The sequence below is a fragment of the Aplidium turbinatum genome, chromosome 7 (genome assembly GCF_918807975.1).
Source record: "Aplidium turbinatum chromosome 7, kaAplTurb1.1, whole genome shotgun sequence".
In the NCBI taxonomy this organism is placed as follows: Eukaryota; Metazoa; Chordata; class Ascidiacea; order Aplousobranchia; family Polyclinidae; genus Aplidium; species Aplidium turbinatum.
In genome coordinates, this window is record NC_137478.1 from 16870578 (window position 1) to 16895802 (window position 25225).

At 41.8% G+C, this 25225-nt stretch overlaps 1 protein-coding gene and 1 long non-coding RNA gene across 2 annotated transcripts; both read left to right on the forward strand.

The window, feature by feature from the left end:
• The first annotated feature begins 3502 nt into the window (after positions 1 to 3502).
• LOC145774803 (uncharacterized) lies at positions 3503 to 7260 on the forward strand. Its single transcript, XR_014290057.1, has 4 exons — positions 3503 to 3642; positions 5674 to 5827; positions 6473 to 6594; positions 7039 to 7260. It is a non-coding gene; the product is annotated as an uncharacterized LOC145774803 (long non-coding RNA).
• Positions 7261 to 14086: 6826 nt separating this feature from the next.
• LOC145773792 (uncharacterized) lies at positions 14087 to 16351 on the forward strand. The gene has a single exon (XM_082584921.1). The coding sequence runs from the start codon at positions 14087 to 14089 to the stop codon at positions 16349 to 16351; it is 2265 nt and encodes a 754-aa protein (XP_082441047.1).
• The last annotated feature ends 8874 nt before the right edge of the window (positions 16352 to 25225 follow it).

A 25225-nucleotide genomic window follows, 5' to 3' on the forward strand; every position in this document is an offset into this window, starting at 1 on the left:
CCAGTCGATGTTCTGGCAGTTGAAATCGCCAGCGTAGAGACTGGGGGAGGGGAACGTTGGAAGCGATGGTGGCAACATTCGCGAGGGTGGGGGCTTGTAGATGTTGACGATGTTGTAGTCTGAGATACAAATGCACACCCACTCAATCTCAGCATCAATTGGAGATTGGTCGACAAAGGTCCACTTCAGGCTCTCATGCACAAACGTGGCAATGCCGTGCTTCCTGCTTAAGGTAGACCCGGCTAGCTTGTAGCCTAGTTGGGAATAGCTAGCCTATCTGCAGAGGAGCAGTGGGTCTCTTGGAGGAGGATGACGAGTGCCCGGTTGGTATGGGCAAGCTGCTCCACAACTTTGATCTTGCTTGTTGTGTAGCCTTCTATGTTGAGCTGCAGAATGGTGGGGCGTCTGAACTTGTCCATTGTCCCTTGCAGCTGTGCCGTCCGGGTGGAGGCTCTTGTTGACAAGTTTCGTTTGGCATCTGCTTGGGTGCAGATGTTACTCACAGGATGGGGCACGAGAAGCCACTTGTCGTCCATCCCTGTTCTGTTTTGTGATACCCTGGTGGTCACAGCGGTAAACCATAATCTCTTCGTGGAAAAATTGTAACATAAAGTTCCCGGATCCGTTCGGCGCGTATATAATGACCGAAAAAGTAACACACACTTGAACTTCTTTTCAAAAAGTGTATTCCTGTAAAATTAGCCCGCGGCTATCGAAATCGGGATGCAACGCGTACACCTCTAAAAAACTGTCACTACAATACAGATTAATTGGATAAAAGACGGAACTTTTGTCCAGCTAGCAAGCACTAAGCCAACAGTTAAATGTGCGGCCAACTTTCAAGCAACCATTTCACGAATAAATCAGAAAAGATATCAATATCTCAAATTCACGTATGCAGTAGTGTGACGCAACAATGAAATCAATTGTCACGCAATTCAAAACAGGTGTCCAAAGCTAGTAATCCAATGTATTCATGTTTAAACAGGTTTCAAATTGAAACAGGTTTAAACAGGTTTAAACAGGTTTGACACAAGTCTTATGAACGATGGTGCAATTTCGGCACATTTTCTAGCAACTTCCATGACGTAATATTCAGTAGACTTGAACGATTTTTATATGACGTTTGATTAGGTGAACAATTGTCTGGAACATAGCGGCCCCTAGTTATGACAGTCTGTCATGGCATAACTAAAAAAGAATTGACGACAATTGTGAGCCAATGAATAAAAACACATGATACACAAATTGTTTGAATCACTCACGTTAAGTTAATACGCAAATACAAAGGGCATGCAAAGAATGAACAACAATAAGAATACGCGACGATACATGAAATTGGTACCATAGGTACACGCTAAAATGACGCTATATACAATAAATTATTGCGATAATAACCGACTGTGCTGGGCTCAGACAAGTATCAGCCACCGCAGACAAAACCAGGCTCAAACCCTAACACTTAGGTGTTCTTTACGGGGGCGAGGCACGAAATATCCCTCAACACGTAGTCTACTTTCACTTTCCCCGTACTCTCATCATAGTTGCAGACGGCAACTTTGGCTCTACGAACCACAGGCTTCCCTTTCCTAATTTGTGGAACTACCTCATGCACCCTCCCAAGTTGATACTTTCCACGTTTACCAATGTCTTGGAGAGAACCTACCACTACAAGTTGACCAGGCTCCAAATTCTCGGCCATTTTTAGCCATTTTTTCCGCCCTGAAGACCTGGCAAGTAAAATTCGATCCATTTACTCCAAAACTGCTGAGAAAGTGACAAATTGAACCGATAATCCCTTCTTAGTTGGTCACGATCATGTGGTTGCCCAACAGCACAGTATGGGTCTAAGTATAGGGTCAAAAGTGAGGCAGGGGTGATGACAGTAAAATCCCTAGGGTCATCACTCAAAGGTACCAAAGGGCGTTCGTTCACGATCCGAACGGCACTGCCTGTGTACGTAAGCAGTTCAATAAAATTGGGCTTACGTATTGAAGAGTCCAAAATGTGAAAAAATGCAATTTTAAATTGTTTTACCATTGCCTCCCAGGCGCCACCTTGCGCCGGAGCATACGGAGGTATAAATTCCCAGTTTATCTCTCTCTGTCTCAGAGCGTTGTGCAATTCAGCTGATTCTATCAACTCGGGTAACTTCTTAGATGCTGCCTGAAAGGTGTTTCCATTATCGGAATAGATAGCATTAACCTGCCCACGTAAATCTGTAAACCTCGTAAAGGCAAGTAAAAAAATCACTGAGCGACAATGATGTAACCAGCTCAACATGAATAGCTCGAGATGCCATACATGTGAACAAGAGTCCCCAAGCTTTTTTGTGACTTCTACCTTCAACAAAGGTTAAAGGTCCAAGATAGTCTAAGCCGCAATCAAAAAAGGGTTTCCTATGCGCAGTTGTGCGAGACAAAGGTAAATCAGACATCAGCTGCCTTATAGGCCGTGCTTTCTCAATCGTACATACACCACAATCATTAAGATACCTCTTCACGGAGGCATTACCATTAGCGATCCAAAACTTCTGTCGCGTAGACAACAAAGTGTGCTGTACTCCACAGTGCGCATTTCCATTATGATGCGACAGTACAACAAGCCTAGTGATGGGGTGTTTCGAAGGCAAAACAATCGGATGCTTTGCTTCAAGAGAGATCTCGGGAGAATTACTTAAGCGCCCTTCAATGCGGATTACACCAGCGTCATCTACACAAGGTCTGTACTTTTTAAGTGAACGTAATTCTTTCAAGCGTTCCTTCTCACGTTGCGAAGCGCCAACACTACCTCGCTTTATCACTTCCTCAAGGGCATCCGGCGATCGTTTGGTCATTAAATGTACCACATCGCCATACATGCTCTTCTGAACAAACTTCACAGCCAACTCTGAAGCACTGTTAAGATAAGATGCATCCAGTTATGGCTTCACAAAGCTACGCTTTCTCGTTTTACAGCACAAAAATTCAACAAAAGCAACCAAATAAGCGATTCTCTTTTTCATAACATACAAAGAAGGTGCGGCCTCGATCAATCTGTGAAGGCCATCCTGTCCAACGTCGAGCGACTACTCTTCGTCACGAAGATATAGGCTACCCGCACAGCAAACAATGTCGGCTGATCGTTGGCCAACGGTCGCGAACGTCGCGGTCGGCTTTTCGCCGCAAAACAACCATTTGCCAACTAACATTATTTGTTTAACTGGACAAAGAATCAGTAAAAAAGGGTACAACATGTTATAATTTGGTGATATAAACCACATAAAACATTTTTTTTACCAAATATATATTGTGTAAAACTTGGTTGTGGACACAATGCTAAGACAATGGTGGGCCAACGTCGCATTTGTCGTCGTGGACATTCAGTTGAAAACCAACCTCCAGCCACCGATTGTTTATTTTGATATTCCGGGTGAAATAATCTTACATAATGAAAAGTACCCATTACAATTCTGTGAATTGAAGCTTTTATAAATTTTTATTTCAACAAACGTCAATATCATAAATAGGTTGTTAACACAACGTTGAACCAACGAAGAACCAACGTCACGTACGTCACCGTGGGCATTCGGTTGTCAGCCAACCTTTTGAGAATAAATCTCAATTTTGGTGTTTCTGGCAAACGAATTAAGAGATATGGCAAGTATGTATTATAATTCTGTGAAATGAAGAATTTTTAAAGTTCATTTCAACAAAAATTTAATATGACTAATATAGTTGTTGACGCGACGTTGTGCCAATGGTGGACCCCACAGCGCGTTCGTCGCCGTGGGCATTCGGTTGTGAACCAACCTTTCTACAACAAATATCATTTTTCGTATTCACAACAAAATAATTCGAAGCATTGGCCAGTATATGCTACAATTTGACGAAATTAAAGTGAACAAAGGTTTATTCTAACAAAAACGCTATATAAAAAATATTTTGTTGAAGCGACGTTGAGCCAATGGTGGGCCCCACAGCGCGTTCGTCGCCGTGGGCATTCGGTTGTGAATCAACCTTTCTACAACAAATATCATTTTTCGTATTCACAACAAAATAATTCGAAGTATTGGCCAGTATATGCTACAATTTGACGAAATTAAAGTGAACAAAGGTTTATTCTAACAAAAACGCTATATAAAAAATAGTTTGTTGACGCGACGTTGAGCCAATGGTGGGCCCCACAGCGCGTTCGTCGCCGTGGGCATTCGGTTGTGAATCAACCTTTCTACAACAAATATCATTTTTCGTATTCACAACAAAATAATTCGAAGCATTGGCCAGTATATGCTACAATTTGACGAAATTAAAGTGAACAAAGGTTTATTCTAACAAAAACGCTATGTAAAAAATAGTTTGTTGACGCGACGTTGAGCCAATGGTGGGCCCCACGGCGCGTTCGTCGCCGTGGGCATTCGGTTGTGAATCAACCTTTCTACAACAAATATCATTTTTCGTATTCACAACAAAATAATTCGAAGTATTGGCCAGTATATGCTACAATTTGACGAAATTAAAGTGAACAAAGGTTTATTCTAACAAAAACGCTATATAAAAATATCTTGTTGACGCGGCGTTGAGCCAATGGTGGGCCCCACAGCGCGTTCGTCGCCGTGGGCATTCGGTTGTGAGCAAACCTTTTGCCAAAAAATCTTAATTTTATTTTATTTATTTATTTGCAATCAGACTCAAAGTCCATAGAATTCAAAATGCTTAGCCTACGCAATTGAATCAAATAGTTTTCAATTAGAGAAAACACAAGTCTCACGAAACAAAGTGTTACAATCACTCATACAAATAGCCTATATTAAAATGTTGCATGACCAAATGCTGCATAAATTTGATTAAAGAAATTCATCTTTTGATAAACGTTTTTACAGCTTTTCAATAGTTTATAAGTCAGTAAATCGGTTGGATATCGGAAATTTTTGAAAATGAAATATAAGCCGTCGCCAAAAATTCATATAAAAATAATAGTTTGTTGAAAATACAACCAAGAAAACTCAAAATGCAAAAATTTTGTCTTGTTTGAGGATAAGGATTTTCGTTAGCCTACATCTGCCGTATTTAACGTTTGACTAGAATTAACTACATCAAAATAAAATAATTTAATTTGGACCAAAAAAATGATTTCATCATGTTTTTACAGTAACCGCAAATATCCCCCATAAAGTAGCCTACAAATGATCATATGAATGTTTGTGGTGGGCAAAACTATTTCTCAATCATTCAGACTTTCGAGTGTTCAATACAAATTACTTCCTTTAGCCACAAAACTTGTTGTTCTCATCTCGTTTGCTTCGAATTTTCGAAGTATTTCGTTTCGACCTAAAAGTTTCTATTGAAAAGCAAAGTCCAATTTTTTCACATTCATCCAATGTTTGAAGGTGTTGAATCAATGTAAAATGCCTGATTTTGTTCGCCAGTGATTTAACCCAAATAGAATTGTGGTTTAATTAAATCCAAAGTTTGATTGAATTGAATTAAGTTTAACTACTAGATTCACCCGGACAACAGAGCAGAAATTGATTTTCATTGATTCAACGTTCACAGATGTTGATACAAAAGCATGCTTTGCTGGCTGGCAATAAACAGCTCTTTGTTAATTAGGTCATGCATTGGTGTTAATTAGGTCATCCTCTTCTTTTTTCATTTTTTTCCCATGCTGCCCTACTTTCAAATTTATTCACAGTGAGTTGTGACGGCTTGAGGGCTTGTACGAATTACAAAGATAATATTGCGGTGCTTTGGTATGTCAGCAAGGTCCAACCAATGAAATTGCGAAAGATTTTAAGCCTACAAGCTCCAGCCTCGAATACTATCATTAGTCGCCTGGAAAAGCATTGGTGAGTGTATACTAGGTACTGCATATCGCTGTTTTTATTGTTGTTAGCATTTTTGATAAAGCATGAGATGGTTCAATTAGTTCAATGTAGTAGCCTACTATAATTAATTATAATGCAATACCGATACATAATTATTCATAAATTTAGATTTTAGGACACACCTGGGTGTGTACTGTGCAGTGCATTGATTTTTGTGTTAGTTTCGATAATACTAAATAGCTTATCTCCTGTTTTTTCGATGAAGTCAACTTTTTGTAGCAAGCTTGCGCGGTGCGTTTTTTGTAAGGATTCTGAAAGTAACGAAAAGGTTCCAGATGCTTGTTTAATAGATCAATGAAAAGTCAATTCAATACCATTACTTATTTTAAGTCAGTTTGTTTTAAATGGACACTGGTAAGCAAAATGTTTCCTCCTACATTGATAAAAAAAGCTCACCCTCAATAATTTGTTTATTTTTATGTCGCCAGTTTTGTGGCTCAGACTACTGTCTTGTATCGCAATTTTGCAATTTTGGTACGATCTAATTGATTAAAAGCAATTAGTTTTAACATAAAATTTAAAAAAACACTAAATTATTGGGTCAAGTTTTTGTTAGGTCATTAAGGTCATTTTCACATTTTAAAGTAAATTGTTTTGAATATTCAGGTCGATGAAAACTTGCTCTATTTGTGAGGAATAGGCTGATGATGATGGATGATGGTGATGACGGATGATGATGAGGCTACATCAGATTTCGATAATCCTTTTTCACTACAAGCACAAGCATGGTCAGCTTAAGCATTTACCCCTTTACCTTATGTTTCTTTTTCAACAAACTCTCAGTTTTTAATGAATAATAACTACAGACAAAGCTTCTGTAGTTAATTTAATGCAAGGTTGCATGAAAAAGGTGTTTATTACAGTGACGAAAAATCATAATTTTGTATTTGTAATAGAAGTAATTCGCAAAATCTTTGAAGAAATGATTTCAAAGTTTATTTGTAGCAGGATAATTCTCATTTTCTTTTCCAGACTGTTGTAATCAATGTAATTCTGAGTTTATCCATGGGAGATACTTTCAGAACTTTTTCAGTGTGATTAGTTCATTGCTTTATGGGAAAAAGTTGCTTGTTAGAGTTAGTTACGTGGCTTCAGCAACCAACCTTTTCCACTAGACATATTGGTTTGGACCAGCTATTGGCAATTTATCCCAATGACATTATTATTTTTAGATGGAGTACGAAGAACCCATAACTTGTCCACAGCAACAAATTCAAATATCCATGCCGCTATTTCAGACTGGCTGAAATATGCAAGAGATGAGGACTGAGAAGTTTGAGAAGAGGAAGACAGGAAATTTGATTTAATTTGCCTCATGCCCTTTTCTAGACCGCTGTTATATTTAGCATGTTCTTTGTTTTTGCTGTGATGGTTAGAAATAAAAACAAACTTAACTGCCATCTGTCCTACTCTTTGCTTGTATGAGTGCCTTTTCTAGCAATGTTGTACCGAGTGGAATGCTAGTATGGTAAGTGATAAGGTTTACTGCGAATTGAGGCCTCGATCCCACGTCTTCGTGGTCATCATTTTCAGCACAGATTAACTCTAAAAAAGTGAGTTAACAACACGCCACCATGTGGTCAAAGTTAAGAAACGTTTTCGGTTTGGTGAGGTCGTAATGTCTAACCCTTGTCAGAGCAAAACGTGAGCGTTTGGTCGTAGATTAGCAAATGATGGCCAACGCTAGGCCCACGAGTAACCAAATCGTTTTCGCCAGAGGGGATGATAATAAATTGTGTCTTCCACGTCGACCCAACGAAAGCGTTTGGTCGTAGGTTGGCCAACAGTGCACTAACGTTGGTTCTACGATTAAACAACTCTTTTTTGCCACAGTGAGGATAGTTGTAGGCTAAATTGCGTCGTGGATCCCACGTCGAACCAACGAAAGCGTTTGGTCGTCAGGTTGGCCAACAGTGCACCAAAGTTGGGTCTACGATTAGCCAAGCATTTTTTTTTGCCACAGTGAGGATAGTTGTAAATTGCGTCGTGGATTCCACGTCGAACCGACGAAAGCGTTTGATCGTAGGTGGCAAATGGTCGGGAAAGGGTTGGCCAACAGTGCATCAACGTTGGGTCTACGATTAGCCAAGCCTTTTTTCGCCACAGTGAGGACAGTTGTAAATTGCGTCGTGGATCCCACGTCGAACCAACGAAAGCGTTTGGTCGCAGGTTGGTCGCAGGTGGCAAATGGTTGGGAAAGGGTTGGCCAACAGTGCATCAACGTTGGGTCTACGATTAGCCAAGCCTTTTTTCGCCACAGTGAGGACAGTTGTAAATTGCGTCGTGGATCCCACGTCGAACCAACGAAAGCGTTTGGTCGCAGGTTGGTCGCAGGTGGCAAATGGTTGGGAAAGGGTTGGCCAACAATGTGCCACCGGGGGATCGACGTTTAACCAACCGATTTTTGTGACTGACGATTCGCCCAAGGTGGCCCGCTGGCCAAATTTGTTACGCGCCAACGTCGGAAACCAACGGAGGGCCCACGGGACGTTTCCGATGGTCTAACGTTGGACCAACGACACGTTGTTGTGCGGGTATGGACAGGTACTGAAGTGGCATTTTCTACAGATGGAATTTCTTCGCACTGATAGAGAAGACTAGAACCGTTCAACCACAACTCTCGAAATTCTTTCTTAGTAATAAGATGTGACTGTGTGCCAACATCAGCTGGGTTCATATCGGTAGGGCAAAAACGCCAATCCTGGGGTCCAGACAACAATAAAATATGCTCAACTCGACGCGTGATAAACTTATTCAAACGTAAATCAGGGTTTTTAACCCACTGCAACACAGTCCGAGAATCACACCAAAAATATTTAATGCAGTCAGGCATCTTCAATGCCTCGTAGGCCTGCTTCACAAGTCTTGCTGTATTCAAAGCGGCAACAAGCTCTTTCCTAGCTATCGGCCAAGAAAACTGATTTTTTACAACAATGGTAGATTTACCCAGAACGAAAGACACACTCGGAACTCCGTTAACCAGTCTACGTAAGTAAACAACAGAAGAGAAAGCTTGATTTGAAGCATCACTAAACCCATGCAATTGATATGAAACAATATCATCCGGACTGCACACACCAGAGTTTGCAAAATACCATCTCGGTAACGAAAAATCCTTAAGCAGGTCCAAAGAGCGAAGCCACGACTCCCACTCTTTAACAAAGCTATCGGGGACCTCGGTGTCCTAATCAAACTTATCTATTGCCAATTGCTGAAGTATCAGGCGTGCTTTTAGAAAAAATGGCGCTCCTGTTCACGAAATTATGGCCAAGTTATCTGTCTTCGTATTGTGACATGGATTGTCGCGCAATCGTGACGTCATCATTGCGATGCACTGTCACGCTTGAGCGACAATCTCTCATCATTCTTTCTCTAATTTTCTAACTTGTGTTATCCAAACGTGCTTCGTCTTCCTTTTACGATGTGTGAATCTAACGAACGGACGTAATTAAGAGTGTGAAAATATACCATCAATCTTCACTCAACACATGTGGAACTTGAGTCGAAAGTTAGGAAGAAGACAGGTTGGATAGCAGCTCATATACATAGCGGTTATCAAAAAGAAAGAACATCTTCAATTGTGTTACGCTGGTCACTTCAATCGTGAAGCTACAAGAATTGTTTTTTGCTGGTGTTGTAAAACACATATTGCTGGCCAACCGAAGCGGCCAAAGAACAGCAATCGAAAAAGCGAAACCAGATCCCCAGCTAGAGAAGTCACTAATTCTACTGTGGGGCAGTATAAGCACGGTTACTTTATACTGCCTGAAGCGGCTGGGGAACGGTCACCAGACCAACAATCCGTCGACGATCGAACTGTCCGAGGAGAGCAAGAAACTGTGTTATTCCACCGACCACAAGACGAAGCGCGCGACGCCATTTTGAAACTGGATCACGTGGACAAAGAGTGCGACGCTTCTCGTAAGGGCAGTGGTGCGAGGACTATTTCCTGCCTCTGGTCAGTGTGTTACTTATTTGATTGTGTATGTTATCGAGCTTTTATAGCAAATTTGTGTAGCCTACTGCAATTTAGTAGTAAAAGTTAATTTGTTGATTACCGTAGGCTACATATTCCATTTAATATGTTACTGAAATAACTATGAGTGCCGCTTCCCTTGAGGACTGTCTGTGGGTCTCGGGCGGGCTGGGGAGTGTACAGGAGCCGGTCCGCCGCTCTTTGGTGGGGCGAGGTGGATCTGTCGCGGAGAGTGGGGCCACCGTAGCGCGGCTTCCGGTGAGTGGACCAGTAGTACAATCACAACTGCCCTCAGAGGTCGGTAGAGAGGAGGTTCACCAGGAAGTGTTAGGGCTACAGAATGACAGGGAAGCCCGTCAACGAAGGCGTCAGCTACTTAGTGACATCAGTGCGGCCACGAGACAGCTTGGGGAACTAAGAAGCAGAGACGAAGTGATAGAATTTGAATCACAGCATGTCAAGGCTCTAGATTGGAGGGTTAGAGACTTTTGTGCCATTACGCAGAAAGAGGACTCCGAACCTCGAGTCGCCCCCGAGTTTGAAATGTTGGTGAGGAGATGTAAAGAACGATGGGAGGAGCTAACAGACTCGCCCCCAGTAAATTCAGCTTCCCTGCCAAACATAACCATTGGGGTCCCTCCCTCATCTGCAGGGAAAAGCAGAAGGTCTGCGCATATTTTAGCTCAGATTGATCTGGAAACTCAATTAGAACAGATTCAAATTGAGAACCGCTTAGATGAGGCGCGAGAGACAAGGAAATTGAAGGAGGCCCGAGAACAGGAAGCCCGAGAAGAGCGTAAGCTGGCCAGAGAGCTTAAGGAGGCCCGGGAACAGGAAGCCCGAGAAGAGCGTAAGCTGGCCAGAGAGCTTAGGGAGTTACAAGTACGTGCAAGCTTGCAGAAGCAGATGGCCATGTCGGAATGCTATACAGAGAAGACACATAGCTTGAGGAGTTATCGCACGCGGGATTCCAAGACGAGCGCCCAGGTGAAAGATGGTCCCCATCTCAAGGAAAGCGAGAAACCAAAAAAAGCCCCTCACTCAGTGTTGTCTAAATTCTGTGCCCATATGGAGGCTGCTAACAAAGCAGACAAGTTAATGGCCCCTAGCTTAAATGTACCTGTTTATGAGAGACCTATTAGACCTCCGCCAGGATTTACTGATACTACTAGGTATATCCCTAAGGGTAGTGCAGTCCATGATGGGTATTATGGCTTACCCCTGCATGAAAGTGACGTGATGGCAAGGAGAGAACAGCAACCGCCCCTAGCCTACGACGGAGCGTGCGAAAAGGCGTCAAGGAAGGACTATCTTGACATGGCCTCGCTCATAAAATATGACGGGTTTTCTATGCCCTTTATTGTTTTTAAAAACGAGATAAATGCTTTGTTAGAAAAATGCCCATATGAGGATATGAGACTGAGCTTGATTAGAGCAGCATGTATTAAAACTGCTGCTCAAGACATAAGCTTGGTGATCAGTAGCACCCCAGGTTACAACGAAGCAATGCGTGCTAATATGGCATTGGAGCGTTTGTCTTTAAGATTTTCTGTTCGCGGCGGTTTTAATTCTGAGGCTTGTGTTAAAAGTATCCGATTTGGGCCGCGTGTGTCGGGGGCTGACATTACTGGTTGGCGCAAGTTTCGGGCAGAATTACTAGATTGCCAAATATATGCGGCAGCATACAAGCGGTTGGACTACCTTGAAGGGAAATTTGTCTGTGATCTAGCTAAACGTTTGCCCGTTTATGCGCGTCAACGCTTCATTGATTTCTTAGGTGATAAATTTGGTTGTACGGCGGACCCTTCCTTTGATAGTTTGTTGCAGTTTGTTATTGCGGAAGAAAATGCGAAATCAACCGACTTTGGCGTTTGGTTAATGAGTGAGGACCATAAGTCGAGCAATAACCATTCTTTTGGTAAGTCGGAGAGTAAAAGGGACGCGGGTGCATTTCAAGTGAAACATACGGCGGCCAAGGTTGACGGCTATGGTAATATAAATTCCGCAACGTCAAAAACGAGTGTCTCGTTGTGTGAGTGTTGCCTTTCGTTTGGTGTGAATGTGGATCATGGTTTGGAGGTATGTCATCGTTTGCAGGGTATGACTGTGGCAAAGCGTGAAGAGTTTTTCTACAAACATTGGCTCTGTTATAATTGTGGAGGAAAGCATCGGGCTAGAGATTGTCGCTGTGCCATGAACTGTGATCAATGTCAGGATGCTAACTATAAAACACCGAAGCATTTCGCTATGTTGCATGAATGGGTCGTTAATGATAGGCCAGCAAACAAACCAGTTCCAAAGAAGGTACGCGAGTCCGCTGTGGACAAAGTTGACAAGTCTGCGGTTAATAAAACTCGAGTTCAAGGTAGAGAAAAATCAGTCTCTTTGAGAAATGTGAAAGTGACACCATGTAAAGTTTTAAACCGAACAGTTGCTGTGAAGGTCATAAACCCGGCAACTGGCTTAGAAAAGTTGGTGTACTGTCAGCTTGATTATGGATCCCAGATAACGCTGGTATCAAAATCTTTGTGTGCAGAGTTGGGGTTACAGCCCTATGAAAACATTTCCTTTACCATGAAAACCTTGAACGGTGACGCGAAAGTTGATACTGGTTTGGTCAAATTTGTTGTAAAATCGTTGTCGACTGGTGAGAGTTTTAACATAGATAATGTTGTTTGTTCGACGCCATGGAGCGATGACATTGAAACCTTGCCCCATAAGCAAGAATTGAGTAGTTACAGACATTTTGATGACATTAGTGTGTTTGAATTAGAAAATCGTCAGACTGTGGACATTTTGATAGGCGATGATTGTCCATTCTTGTTAACTGTGCTTGAAGAGCGAGTTGGTAAAACGTTGTATGAGCCACACGCGATCAATACACCATTGGGATGGCTAGCCGGTGGAGGGCGGTCTCCTCTCTGTTCGGACAGTCGCGTCACAGTCAGGAAAGTGCAGGTTCGCGATGAATTTGAGAACGTGGACTGGTTAAAACGTGAAATTTTGACGCGCGACTGTATTGTGGACGAATTAAGACAGGAGTTAAAAGAAGCCACGCTGGCAGATTCGCAGCGGAGCATGTCACGCGCTGATAAGAAAGTGCTGAGATTGACTAACGAAAATCATGTGTTATCGGACAATCGTTATGAGATTCCTATCCCATTTAAAGGTGACCTTCAGTTACCGGAAAATGAAAGCCTGGCTCGAAAGCGGTTAGGGGCGTTAAAGCGAAAAGCCGTGTGTGACGCCGAGTTGTACAAATTTTTGCTAGAAACTTTTCAGGAGCTAAAGGAAAAAGGATATATAGAACCCGCTTTGAACGAGTCAACTGAATGTGGCTCTTGGTACTTTCCATACTTTGTTACATCACAAACTAAAAAAAGGATTGTATATGATGGGAAGGCAACATTTAATGGCACTTGTTTAAATGATTGGATTTTCACTGGCCCCGATTTGCTTAACAGCCTGGCGGGTGTTCTTGCGCGGTTTCGTATGGGTCGCTATGCCTTTATGTCGGATCTAGCTAAATGCTTTTTTCAGGTAAAAGTGCCTGAAGCGCAAAGAGATTTGCTGCGCATCTTGTGGTTTGACAACGATGATATTAATGGCGCTATGCGGCCGTATAGATTCACGCGCCATGCCTGGGGACTTAAGAGCTCACCCTTTGTAGCGAGTTTTGCGATTCGTAAGACTTTAGAGGATAATGCAACTGGTGCATCGGACCTGACTTTAAACACTATACGAGAAAATATCTATATGGATGACTTAATATTTGCGGTGGATAGCTTGTGTGATGCAGAGTCGGTTGTAAACGAGTCGATTTCTTTGTTTAAAAGTCGCGGGTTTCATTTGGTTAAGTGGAGTGCTAATGGTGAGGCACTCCCAGCGTTGTCACATTTGAATGTAGACTCATTAGCGTCTGGTTTCCGAGACCTAGACTTGGATGATGAATGTCAGGATGACATGCCTGGCATGAAGGCTCTTGGTTGCATCTGGGAGACAAGCTCTGATTGCTTAAAACTCAAGTCAGAACTGCAACCTTTGAACAAATACACGCGAAGAAGCATGTTAAGCCAATTAGGCAAGTCGTTTGACCCTCTTGGGATATTTGTTGCTTCTTCGTGAAGGCTAGATTGATCTTGCAGCAATTAGCAATTGATAACTTTGACTGGGACACCCCGGTTCCAGACAATGTTGTAAAAGATTGGGAAACATGGTTTCAATTGATAAAGTCACTGTTAGACATGTCATTGCCTCGGTATTACTTTGCGAATTCTATCCCAGTGGAGCCCAATGATAAAGTGGTTTTCCAACTGCATTGTTTTTCGGATGCATCAGAGCGTGTCTTTGGTAGTGTTGTGTATTTACGTCGGATAGTAAATGAATCTATATCAGTGTCGATTGTCTTCGGCAAGAGTAAAGTGGCTTTAAGGCATCAGCGCTCTTGGGGAATTCCGCGAAAGGAATTGGTTGCTGCTGTGATGGGTGTAGAGTTACTCCGACAGGCTAAGGAGTCGTTAAAACTAGATAACTGTAAGCCCTTTTTGTGGTCTGACTCGAAAACCGTTTTGCATTGGTTAAAAAATGACGAGTTGAGATTGGACAAATTTGTAGCACGTCGTGTTGACAAAATATTACTGTTTTCGGAGTCTTCAGATTGGAGGTATTGTCCCACAGATTTAAACCCGGCAGATGTCGCTTCAAGACCAGATGGAGTTAAGAAGGAGACATCGAGAAGTTTGTGGTTTCACGGACCTAGGTTTTTATCACAAAGCTGCGAAATCCCTCTTGTTGATGATGGTGTGGGTAGTGTATCCTGTCATAAGACTAATTGCACAAAGGTTGAGATGTGCCCTGGTGACGATGATGACAGTCTAGAACAACTCATTGCCTCTGCACCGTCGTTGTATGTTTTGCAGAAGCGTGTGGCCTATAGGGCAGCGTTTGTTCAGTTTCTGTTCTGCAAAATCAAAGGACGCGAGTTTCGTAAGCCGAAGTTAGATGTCGATTATCTTAACTGGTCATTGGAATTAGTTGTTAAATTTGTTCAAAATAAAGTGTATGGGTCTGCTGTGGAATTGATGACTGAAGAATCGCCAGAAGCCTTGGATGAGGCGATCAAAAAGCTAAGCAAAAGGAGTAGCGTACGTAATAAACAGTGGTTGGGTGATTTGAGATCATTACGTAGGTTTAGACCATGCGTAGATGAAAAGGGTCTGTTAAGAATTGAAGGAAGATTGAGTAATGCACCGGTTTTGTCTGAAGATAGAAAACATCCGATTATCTTGCCAACAAAGCATGCGCTCACGCGGCTGGTTGTGTTATGGTATCACAGCCGAAATGGTCATGTTGGTGTACAACATTCGCTGCTTTGTACAAGGCAGAGGTTTTGGATCATCAAAGGTGCATGTGCGGTCAAAAAATACTTAAAAGAATGTGCGAGGTGTGCGTTGGAGAAAGCGAAGCCCATAAGGCAGCTCATGTCAGATCTCCCAGTAGCTCGTACTGCTACATGTGATAAAGCCTTTGACATCTGTGGCATGGACTACTTGGGGCCAATTGAATTCGTTCAAGGGAGAAGTACACGTAAGGCGTGGGGATTGTTGTTTACTTGCATGGCTTCAAGGGCAATACATGTCGAACTTGTCACTTCGCTGTCATTGAATGAGTTTATATTGGCATTTAGCAGGTTCACTGACGTAAGAGGCTCCGTGACGAAATTGTTCTCTGATAACGGGTCTACGTTTCAAGGGGCAGCTAACCTTTTGCCAGAGTTGCTTGAGTCTTGCGAGTGGTCGAACTCTCTACGTGAAAGAGGTGTTAAGTTTGAAAGGATCCCGCCATATGCCCCATCGCAAGGTGGCGCTTGGGAATCCATGGTCAAGCAGTTTAAGCTAATTTTCACAAGAACTGTGCACGAGTTGGCACGTAAGCCAAGCTATGTTGAATTGCTGACGTTTTCCTCGAGCGCCGTTAGGATTGTCAACGAAAGACCATTAGTATCGTTAAGTGATGACCCTGACGATTTTGCGGTGATAACACCTGCGTCATTGCTTACACCCGCCTTCGGCCGTTATGTGCCTTTGGGGGATCCTCAACCCAGGGACCTTCTGAGGCGTGATTACCGGTTTTTACAAGGGCTCTCTGATAAGTTTTGGGGTCACTGGACAGATTTCTACCTACCTCAGCTGCAGGGTCGGGAAAAATGGAGAGACATCTGTCGCAATTTAGAACCCGGAGACTTGGTCCTGGTATGGGATATGAATGATCGGCCTAAACGAGGGGACTACCAAATCGGCAGAGTGGTTGAAATTTTACCGCAGCATCGAAAGGGAAAAGAGTTTGTGAGAAGGGTGAGGGTGGCTGTGGTAGCATGGGACACCAACACTAAGAAGTCGCACGTTGAAACCGTGCTTCGTGATATTTCTTGCGTTGCTCCGGTAGAGGGCGCGCGGGCACGCACTGCTGTGCTCGCTCCAGTTGGTTCGGGCCCCCCAGATGGACGTTAAGGGACGTCACTCATAGAAAATGTGTTCACTTTTTTCATTAATGTTTAATTGTTTATGACTTGTGAGATGTATGATGCTTATGTTGGCTGTTTACAAATTAAATAGATACAGTCTGGCTGGAACCGTATGTATTTATCAAGTACATATTGTCACTTTGAGTTACGCCAATATCGCATACAGCAAATTTGCTTGTGATACCTGTGACTAAGCTGAGCATCTTATTCATTCTTTCACATTTAATTTAGTATCTTCATATGACAACTTTGTTTTGTATAACTTTAGGTGTATGGTGTGTTAGTACTGTAATGTCGTGTGAGCATGGTCCGTTTTAAATACCTTCAGACAGCAGTGCGGGACTACAGGTTCATCTACATGACTATGTCGTATGTATGTTATTTATACGACAATTTTATGCGGTATTGCAATTATGTTTAATGTGTGTTAGGTATGGCCAATGTTGAGTAATTTCGTTTAGGTAAAAATAATCTTTTGGAAGATGGATATTGTAATATTCATCTTGGAGGCTGCTATGTTCACGAAATTATGGCCAAGTTATCTGTCTTCGTATTGTGACATGGATTGTCGCGCAATCGTGACGTCATCATTGCGATGCACTGTCACGCTTGAGCGACAATCTCTCATCATTCTTTCTCTAATTTTCTAACTTGTGTTATCCAAACGTGCTTCGTCTTCCTTTTACGATGTGTGAATCTAACGAACGGACGTAATTAAGAGTGTGAAGTGACTATTCCACATCACAATTGAACCCGTCTCTTGTTAACAATATACCATCAATCTTCACTCAACACATGTGGAACTTGAGTCGAAAGTTAGGAAGAAGACAGGTTGGATAGCAGCTCATATACATAGCGGTTATCAAAAAGAAAGAACAGCTCCAAAGCCTAGCGGATCAAAATTTTGTCCAAGCTGACTGAGCATACTTCGGCGCGTGTGTTTAGCTAAGGGCTTTAAGGAACATGCGATACGCATCTCGTCAGACTCGGTTTGCCACACACAACCCAATGTCTTCGCTGATGGCAAAGTCATATTTTCAGTCTGAAAGTCAATGTCACGAATCAAAGGTGAAAGCATCTCATTATCTAAATTTGACAAGACAATCATAGCCTCCTTGTTAGCACTCCACTTAACAAGTTTAAACCCACGGCTATCAAACAAAGCAATTGATTCATGAGTGATTTGCTGAGCTTCCTCTAAGCTATCAGCCGAAAATATAAAATCATCCATGTACATATTATTTGCAATATTGCAGAGTGTCAGGTCACCAGCACCGCTGGGATTCTGCTCGATCATTTTCTTTATAGCCAAGCAAGCGATATATGGGCTACTCTTTATTCCCCAAGGGTGTACACAAAAACGAAAGGGTACCATCCTACCATTTTCAAGGTCATCATCTTCAAACCACAATATACGAAACAAATCCCTTTGCGACTCAGGTAACTTTATTTGAAAGAAGCATTTAGTCACATCAGCCATGAGACCAAATCTACCAAGCCGAAATCTAGCCAAGACATCTACCAGAGGGTTTAACAAGTCAGGACCCGAAAACATTACATCATTAACACAAGTTCCTCGAAATTCAGACTTGCCATCGTAAACAATGCGCTTTTTTAATTGTGACGTCACAAAGTATGGTAAATACCATTCAAATCCCTTGACATTTCCTGCTTCACCAGTACGCTCAATATAGCCATTTGATTTAAGATCTTTCATGGTGTCAGTAAGGAAATCACGAAGTTCAGGTTGTTTTAAAGCCTTCTTCCTTAAAGCAGCAGCTCTATCTGACGCCAGCACAAAATTGTTAGGTAAATCAATATCTTCCTTCAACGGTACAGGTATCTCAAATCGACCATCTTTCAACTCAATATTCGGTTCGACAAGTTCTTTAGCCAAATTATCATTGCGAGACAATTCACAGGTTTCATTTTGCAACGTCAAATCCTGAATGACTTTATTCAGATCTGCTATTTCCATATCACGAGACTCAATTTTACGCTGAAAGCCAGAGATGACATCCGACTCTGAAGACGTCTGCACTCTGCACACTTTAGCAACGCTTTCAACTAAGGGTGACTTACCACCACAAGCCAACCAACCGAGAGGAGTGAGCAAAGCATGCGGTTTACTACGATTGTTACCAACACGCTCTTCTTTTGTCCACATCAAATAAGCGTTGTCATTGCCAATCAGTACATCTACAGTAGTACAATCATTCAAATGAAACATATTCACGTCATGAAAATGACGGAAACCACTTAAATCTTGTTTATGGGGTAAAGTTTTACTATCGTCATCCCAAGCTGGGTTAACCACCGAAGTTATATCACAAAACACTTCATCAGTCTCTAACGACTGGATGTTGAGTTTAACAAGGTCAGCACAAGTAGGTTTCTGACCAGCCAGAGTATCCATTTTAAACGACGCTTTATCGTACGGTTTAAGACCAAGTTCGCACACCAAATCACTCGAAACAAACGTCAACTGCGAACCAGGATCATGCTGACAATACACCAACTTCGATTTGCCAGTCATTGGATTCAAAACACAAGCAGCAGTAACGCGGTTAAAGGCTGCTTTAACATTTCCAATCTTAACATTACGGACAGGAACTCTGGCACCAGCATCATCTTTGCTGATCGAATCCAGAGAATCACGTGACGTCACATAAAAATCATGGAGAAGAAAATAGTGTTTCCTATCGTTGTTAGGCCCACACCGACGACAGTTGTTTGCATGATTACAGTCCCTAACCATATGCTGGCGCAAACAATTCAGGCATTTGCCAGCTTTCACAATGACATCTCTCCGATCTTTAGGTGTCAAGCGCAAAAATTCTTTACAATTAGACAAAAAATGATATTCAACTTGACCACGTGACGAACAATAAATACATGCCGGCAGGTCTTTACGTCTAGCCTCACCACCGCGTGGTGCGCCAACAGCAGTCGAGTACTGCGAACTTCCTGACATGACATTATCATGGGGTTTTACAGACGTCTGCCTAACCGGACATGAAGGCAATTTTCCTTTGCCAAACTTTTTAAAATGCTGCGACTCACCAGAATCGCCCATTAGCATAATGCTAAAATCAGTCGACTTGCGCGTTTCCTCCCGTACCACAAAATCAAACAAACTCTGAAAAGTAGGTTTCTCAGTGCTACCATACTGATCACCTAAAAAGTCAAGATAACGCTGCTTAGCGTCAAACGGGAGTCGCTTAGCCAAATCCAAAACAAAACGTCCTTCCAATTTGTCGCGCTGACCATAAGCTTGCGCGTAAAGCAGACACTGCGACAATTCATCTTTAAACTCTTTCAAATCACTGGAAGAGATTGAATTCAATTTGCTACCATAGCGATACTTTCTAATTTCTGGTTCGGCGAAAAGACCCCCACGAACTCCAAAACGTTGGGACAAGCGAGCTAACGACATTTCTATCCTGTCTTCCTCTGACAAGCCAGGAGTGTCAGAAACCAAATTAGCAATCGTTTGCGCAGCTGTTGTAACACAAGCTGCTTGCAACAAAGTCAAACGAGTTCCCTTAAAGGGTGAAGCTGCCATTAAGGCCGTAACACGATTTTTAAAGAAGATAAATGGCATACTATTACCATCGTAACCAATCAAGGCCGCCTTATCGAAAAACGTCCTACTATTTTGGTATTCAAAGAAGCAATCCTGCTGTTGAGAACTCGATTTAGCGGGAGAAGACAAGCTATATCCCTTAAGGGGCTGAGTGGGCTCAGTCACACGCACAGCCCGATCACGATCCTCACACACGTTAAAATCAGGAGACACGATACGCCTCTCACAACCACCCAAATTACGTGTAGCTGGGCGATCAAAAACTAGCGGCGCAGAAAACTGTGAAGGGGGCAAAGCATTACTGCTAATGGCGGCCCCGTGACCTGTACGCTCTGGGGGAGGAGTTCGGTTGTAATTTGCAGACCTTGGCTCTACAGCCTTCGGAAGACCCTTAGCCGCGGCCCCGAGACCTCCTGAAACAGCTGGAAAACATGTGGATTGTACAGGTCCACTTATGGATTAAACAGGCGTCTGGAAAAGGTTATGTAAATTAAACTGTGATTGATGTTCACTTCTGGAATGCCTAGAAGAGCCCTTCCTAGAGCTACGCCGGGAGCCCAACTCAGAACTATATTCAGCTAAAACTACCTCTTTACGTTGTTCGGCCTTCAACTGAGCGTCTTTGAGTGCGAACTCAGCAGCTCTCGCTTCGGCTTTCGCGGCAGCCTCAGCTCGTATGGTCTCAGCTCTCGCAGCGGCCTCAGCAGCTCTCGCTTCGGCCTCAACTCGTATGGTCTCAGCTCTCGTGGCGGCCTCAGCAGCTCTCGCTTCGGCCTCAGCTTGTATCTGGAGCTCCTCTCGTCTTAACTGCAGGTTAATTTGTGCAACTATCCGTGACGAGCTCTCAGACATCCTAGTGCTTACATTTGAGGCGCTATCCTCAGGATGTATGTCAGCATCCAACATATCTGAGAACTCACTTTCTTTTTGTTCGAAGTTATTTTTTAACGAGTTAAATTCGGGATTTACCCTATCACGAAGTTCTACCAAGATTGCAGAGTTAACAATTTTACTCAAAAGAGCATGGAAATGCCTTAATTCCTCTTCTAAAGTAGATAAGTTAGATCGAAAAATTAACAGTTCCTGCTTATCACTCAAAAAACCTAGGGCTACAGAAAGTTTCCCAATTTGAGTCAAAATATCCCGTCTAAGATGCCGGGCCTCACGAACTGACTTAGCCTCATCGTTATTGGGTCCCTCCCCAGAATGGCCTGCCCGACCGCAAAGAACATCATCAGGCTTAAACTCAGTCGAGTCTACGGCGGTCGAGTCCCTGTCGCCACCGAGTGTAGACATATTAAATGTTGGTTGTTGGGGCTAAATTTTACAATTAGAAAATTAAGTTACACAAACACACAAAATTAAGTTATAAAAAACTTAATTGCAAAGACCGTAAAAAATACAAAAAAGAATTTAAATGCACGATACCGTAGCTGTACGAGTATATGAAGTCCAAAAGTCCACAAAACTTGCTTGGATTCGTCAACTTGAATCTTCAAGCACAGATGGATTGTCTTTAATCTTCTTTCTTGCCAATGATTGTCAGAGTTATTTTTCTTCAGTACCAAACTGAGAAGAAATGTCTTTACTTTTCTTTGTTTCTGTAAGAGTGTAGACTACCAACCAACAAAATCTTCCTTATTATTCTTTGTGCTTCTAACTTCCAACTGACAACAGCGTCTTTTATTTTTTATGGTCACAGCGGTAAACCATAATCTCTTCGTGGGAAAATTGTAACATAAAGTTCCCGGATCCGTTCGGCGGATATAATGACCGAAAAAGTAACACACACTTGAACTTCTTTTCAAAAAGTGTATTCCTGTAAAATTAGCCCGCGGCTATCGAAATCGGGATGCAACGCGTACACCTCTAAAAAACTGTCACTACAATACAGATTAATTGGATAAAAGACGGAACTTTTGTCCAGCTAGCAAGCACTAAGCCAACAGTTAAATGTGCGGCCAACTTTCAAGCAACCATTTCACGAATAAATCAGAAAAGATATCAATATCTCAAATTCACGTATGCAGTAGTGTGACGCAACAATGAAATCAATTGTCACGCAATTCAAAACAGGTGTCCAAAGCTAGTAATCCAATGTATTCATGTTTAAACAGGTTTCAAACTGAAACAGGTTTAAACAGGTTTGACACAAGTCTTATGAACGATGGTGCAATTTCGGCACATTTTCTAGCAACTTCCATGACGTAATATTCAGTAGACTTGAACGATTTTTATATGACGTTTGATTAGGTGAACAATTGTCTGGAACACCTGGTTAAAATAGCGCTAGAAATTAGCGCTGACGCTGAACATTTTTTTAAGAGCTGACGCAGTACTATACGCCGTCAAATTGTTAGGTAATTCGCGCTGACGCTGACGCCGTCAATTTATTTCATTGACGCGTACACAGGCCTGGAGCCAGACATTTTCAAGGGGGGGTTCCCAAATCAAAAAATATGGAACTTTTGATAACACTTTCTTCTTTGCGTGTCTACAAGCAATTAAAACATAGGAAGTGGCAGTTGTTCCCGACAATGGTTCACCAAATCAAACGTCATATAAAAACCGTTATGGTCTACTTAACCTAGCTGGCATCTTACGTCATGGAAATTGCTAGAAAATGTCCAAATGTTGCACCATCGTTTGTAAGACCCAGGGATTGGTAAGACCTGATGAAACATTGCATCATCACCTTTGAACACCTGTTTGAATTGCTTCACAATTCCTTTTATTATAACGTCACATAGCTGCGTACGTGAGTTTGAGATATTGCAAATTATTCTGATCATTCGTAAAATTGTTGCTTGAAAGTTAGTCGCAAATTTAACTGTTTCGCTTAGTGCTGCTAGCTGGATAAAAATTTCCGTCTTTTATGTAAGTAGTTTGTTGTAGTGACAAGTTTTTAGTGGTGTATCACGTTGCACCCCATTTTCGATAGCCGCGGGCTAATTTTACAGAAATACAATTCTCGAATAAACGTTTCAGAAGAGTGTTTCTCTTTCGGTCATTACATACAGACGAACGGATTCGGGAATCTTATGTTACAATTTTCCCACGAAGAGATAATGGTTTACCGCTGTGACCATAAATAATAAAAGACGTTACTCTGTCTAGTGTTTGGTACTGAAGCAAAATAATAAAAGACGTTGTTGTCAGTTGGAACTTAGAAGCATAAATAATAAAAGACGAAGTTGTTGGTTGGTAGGCTACAGAAGCAAAGAAATAATAAAAGAAGATCTTGTTGGTTGGTAGTCTACAGAAGCAAAAGAAAATTAAAGACATTTCTTCTCAGTTGGTAGGGGGAGACTCAGGTAAGTTGGCCCAATAGGCAAGTTGGCCCACTCTAAATAATTTTTTAACTACAATAGTTATTGTTACGTATCGTACGCATACTAAGAAAGTGCTGTTGAAACTATCTTATCACCAGGTTGGGAAGCTCTAGCAAGCAGTATAAACATGTGAGCACGATTTTTGTATGAAAAATTATGATTTTTAAAATTTTTGGATTTTAGAATTTTTTAGATGTCGAGTGAGTTTTTTCTTACTATATAAGAAAGGTTATTATTTAGTGAGTGCAGCGCTAGAGTGGTTATTAAGGCTCACTTTGACGGTGAAACCGTTGTTAGAAGCTCGATAGTTTGACATAAATTTTAGTTTTTACAATATGGTTGCCATGCAGGGAAGTTGGCCCATTTCGTGGGTGGGTACGTTGGCCACCATCGCCAACTTGCCTTCATGAGATATTACATAGAATGATAATAATTGACTAATTAATACGATGACTTATTTTTGCAAGATTAAAGTAGCCTATCATCAAGTATCCAAAGTAAGTAAATCGCGGCTTTACATCAGCATTAACCCTTAACATACCAAGCGGGGTCTCGTAGGGACCCCAGAGGTGAATTTTTTTATCTCTCGCCTTACCTATAGCAACAATTTTTCTCCTAATCTTTGTATGTGTCATAAATTTAATCAAGTTCAGTATAGTGCAACAAAAATTAAAAAAATTATTTGAAACATATGCAAAAAACAGCATAACGTTACCTGGGGTCCTGATGGGACCCCCCTTGGTATATTAGGTTACAAAGGCTGAATGTTATTCAGTTAACTTCACGCGAAAATGTCCTTACATTTTGACAGAGTTTGAGAATTTGATGACAAATCAACACGTGGTCAAAGAAAAGAAAATGCTAAACTTGCAGCTTTTCGCAAAATTTTGGATGGATTTGTAGAAAACTGCAAAAAAACTCTATGATTTGAAGAAGTAACGGTAGATGAACAATTAATCTCTTTCCGAGGGAAATGTCCAATGAGACAGTACATGAAATTAAAACCAGCAAGGTATGGAATTAAAGTGTGGGCAGCTGAAGACGTGAAAACCACTTTACCTCTATAATCTCTAAGTCTATACTGGAAAACTTCCTGGGAGTGCACTAAAGAAAAATCAAGGAAGTCTAGTTGTGTGTACTGTGTGACATGATGAAATCACTGTTTGCAACTGGAAGAAGTGTCACCACAGATAAATTTTTTACATCAGTGCCAACTGCAGAATTTTTGCTTCAGATAAATATCACCAAGACAGGAACACTGAGAAAAAAGTCAGATATTCCTTCAGTTATGGAAGTTGGGAAGGGACGGTATATTTTATCATCAAACTTTATCTTTTCAGATAAACTGTCAGTTGTAAGCTATGTGCCTAAGAAAACAAGATGGTTCGTTTACTATCTTCTCAGTATCTTGATGATTCACTGTCTAATGAGGATCACAAGAAACCCAACATGATAATTGAATATAACCGCACAAAAGGCGGAGTGGATGATGCAGACAAGTTGGTGAGTGAATATTCTTGTGCCAAACGAATGTCAAGATGGCCTTTTCGACTTTTTATAAACGTGCTTGACATTGGAGCCCTGAATTCCTATAGCACTTGGGTGTTCAAAAACAGAGACTGGAAACAGTAGAAAATCTAATCGAGGATATCATTTCTTGGTGGATAGGCCTATAGGCAAAGAATTGACGAAACCTGATGTCTTGCGCAGAGCATGTAATCCATCTGGTTTTCAGCTTCACATCGTTAGAGCTATTGAAGGTATGGGAGTTTCTGTAGCTCGAAACACTGAAGCTTCAAATATATTCTTAGCGTCAAGGCAGCTAGGCAGCTAGTGAGACGGAAGAGAGGAAGATGTTTTCAATGTCCTTGAAACAACGATAGAAAAGTTAACATTATATGCTCCAAATGCAAACGTTTCGTTTGCGAACAGCACCGAGTCA

Coding starts and splice junctions, on each gene's coding strand:
- LOC145773792 (XM_082584921.1), top strand. CDS start 14,087: ATGTCATTGCCTCGGTATTACTTTGCGAATTCTATCCCAGTGGAGCCC.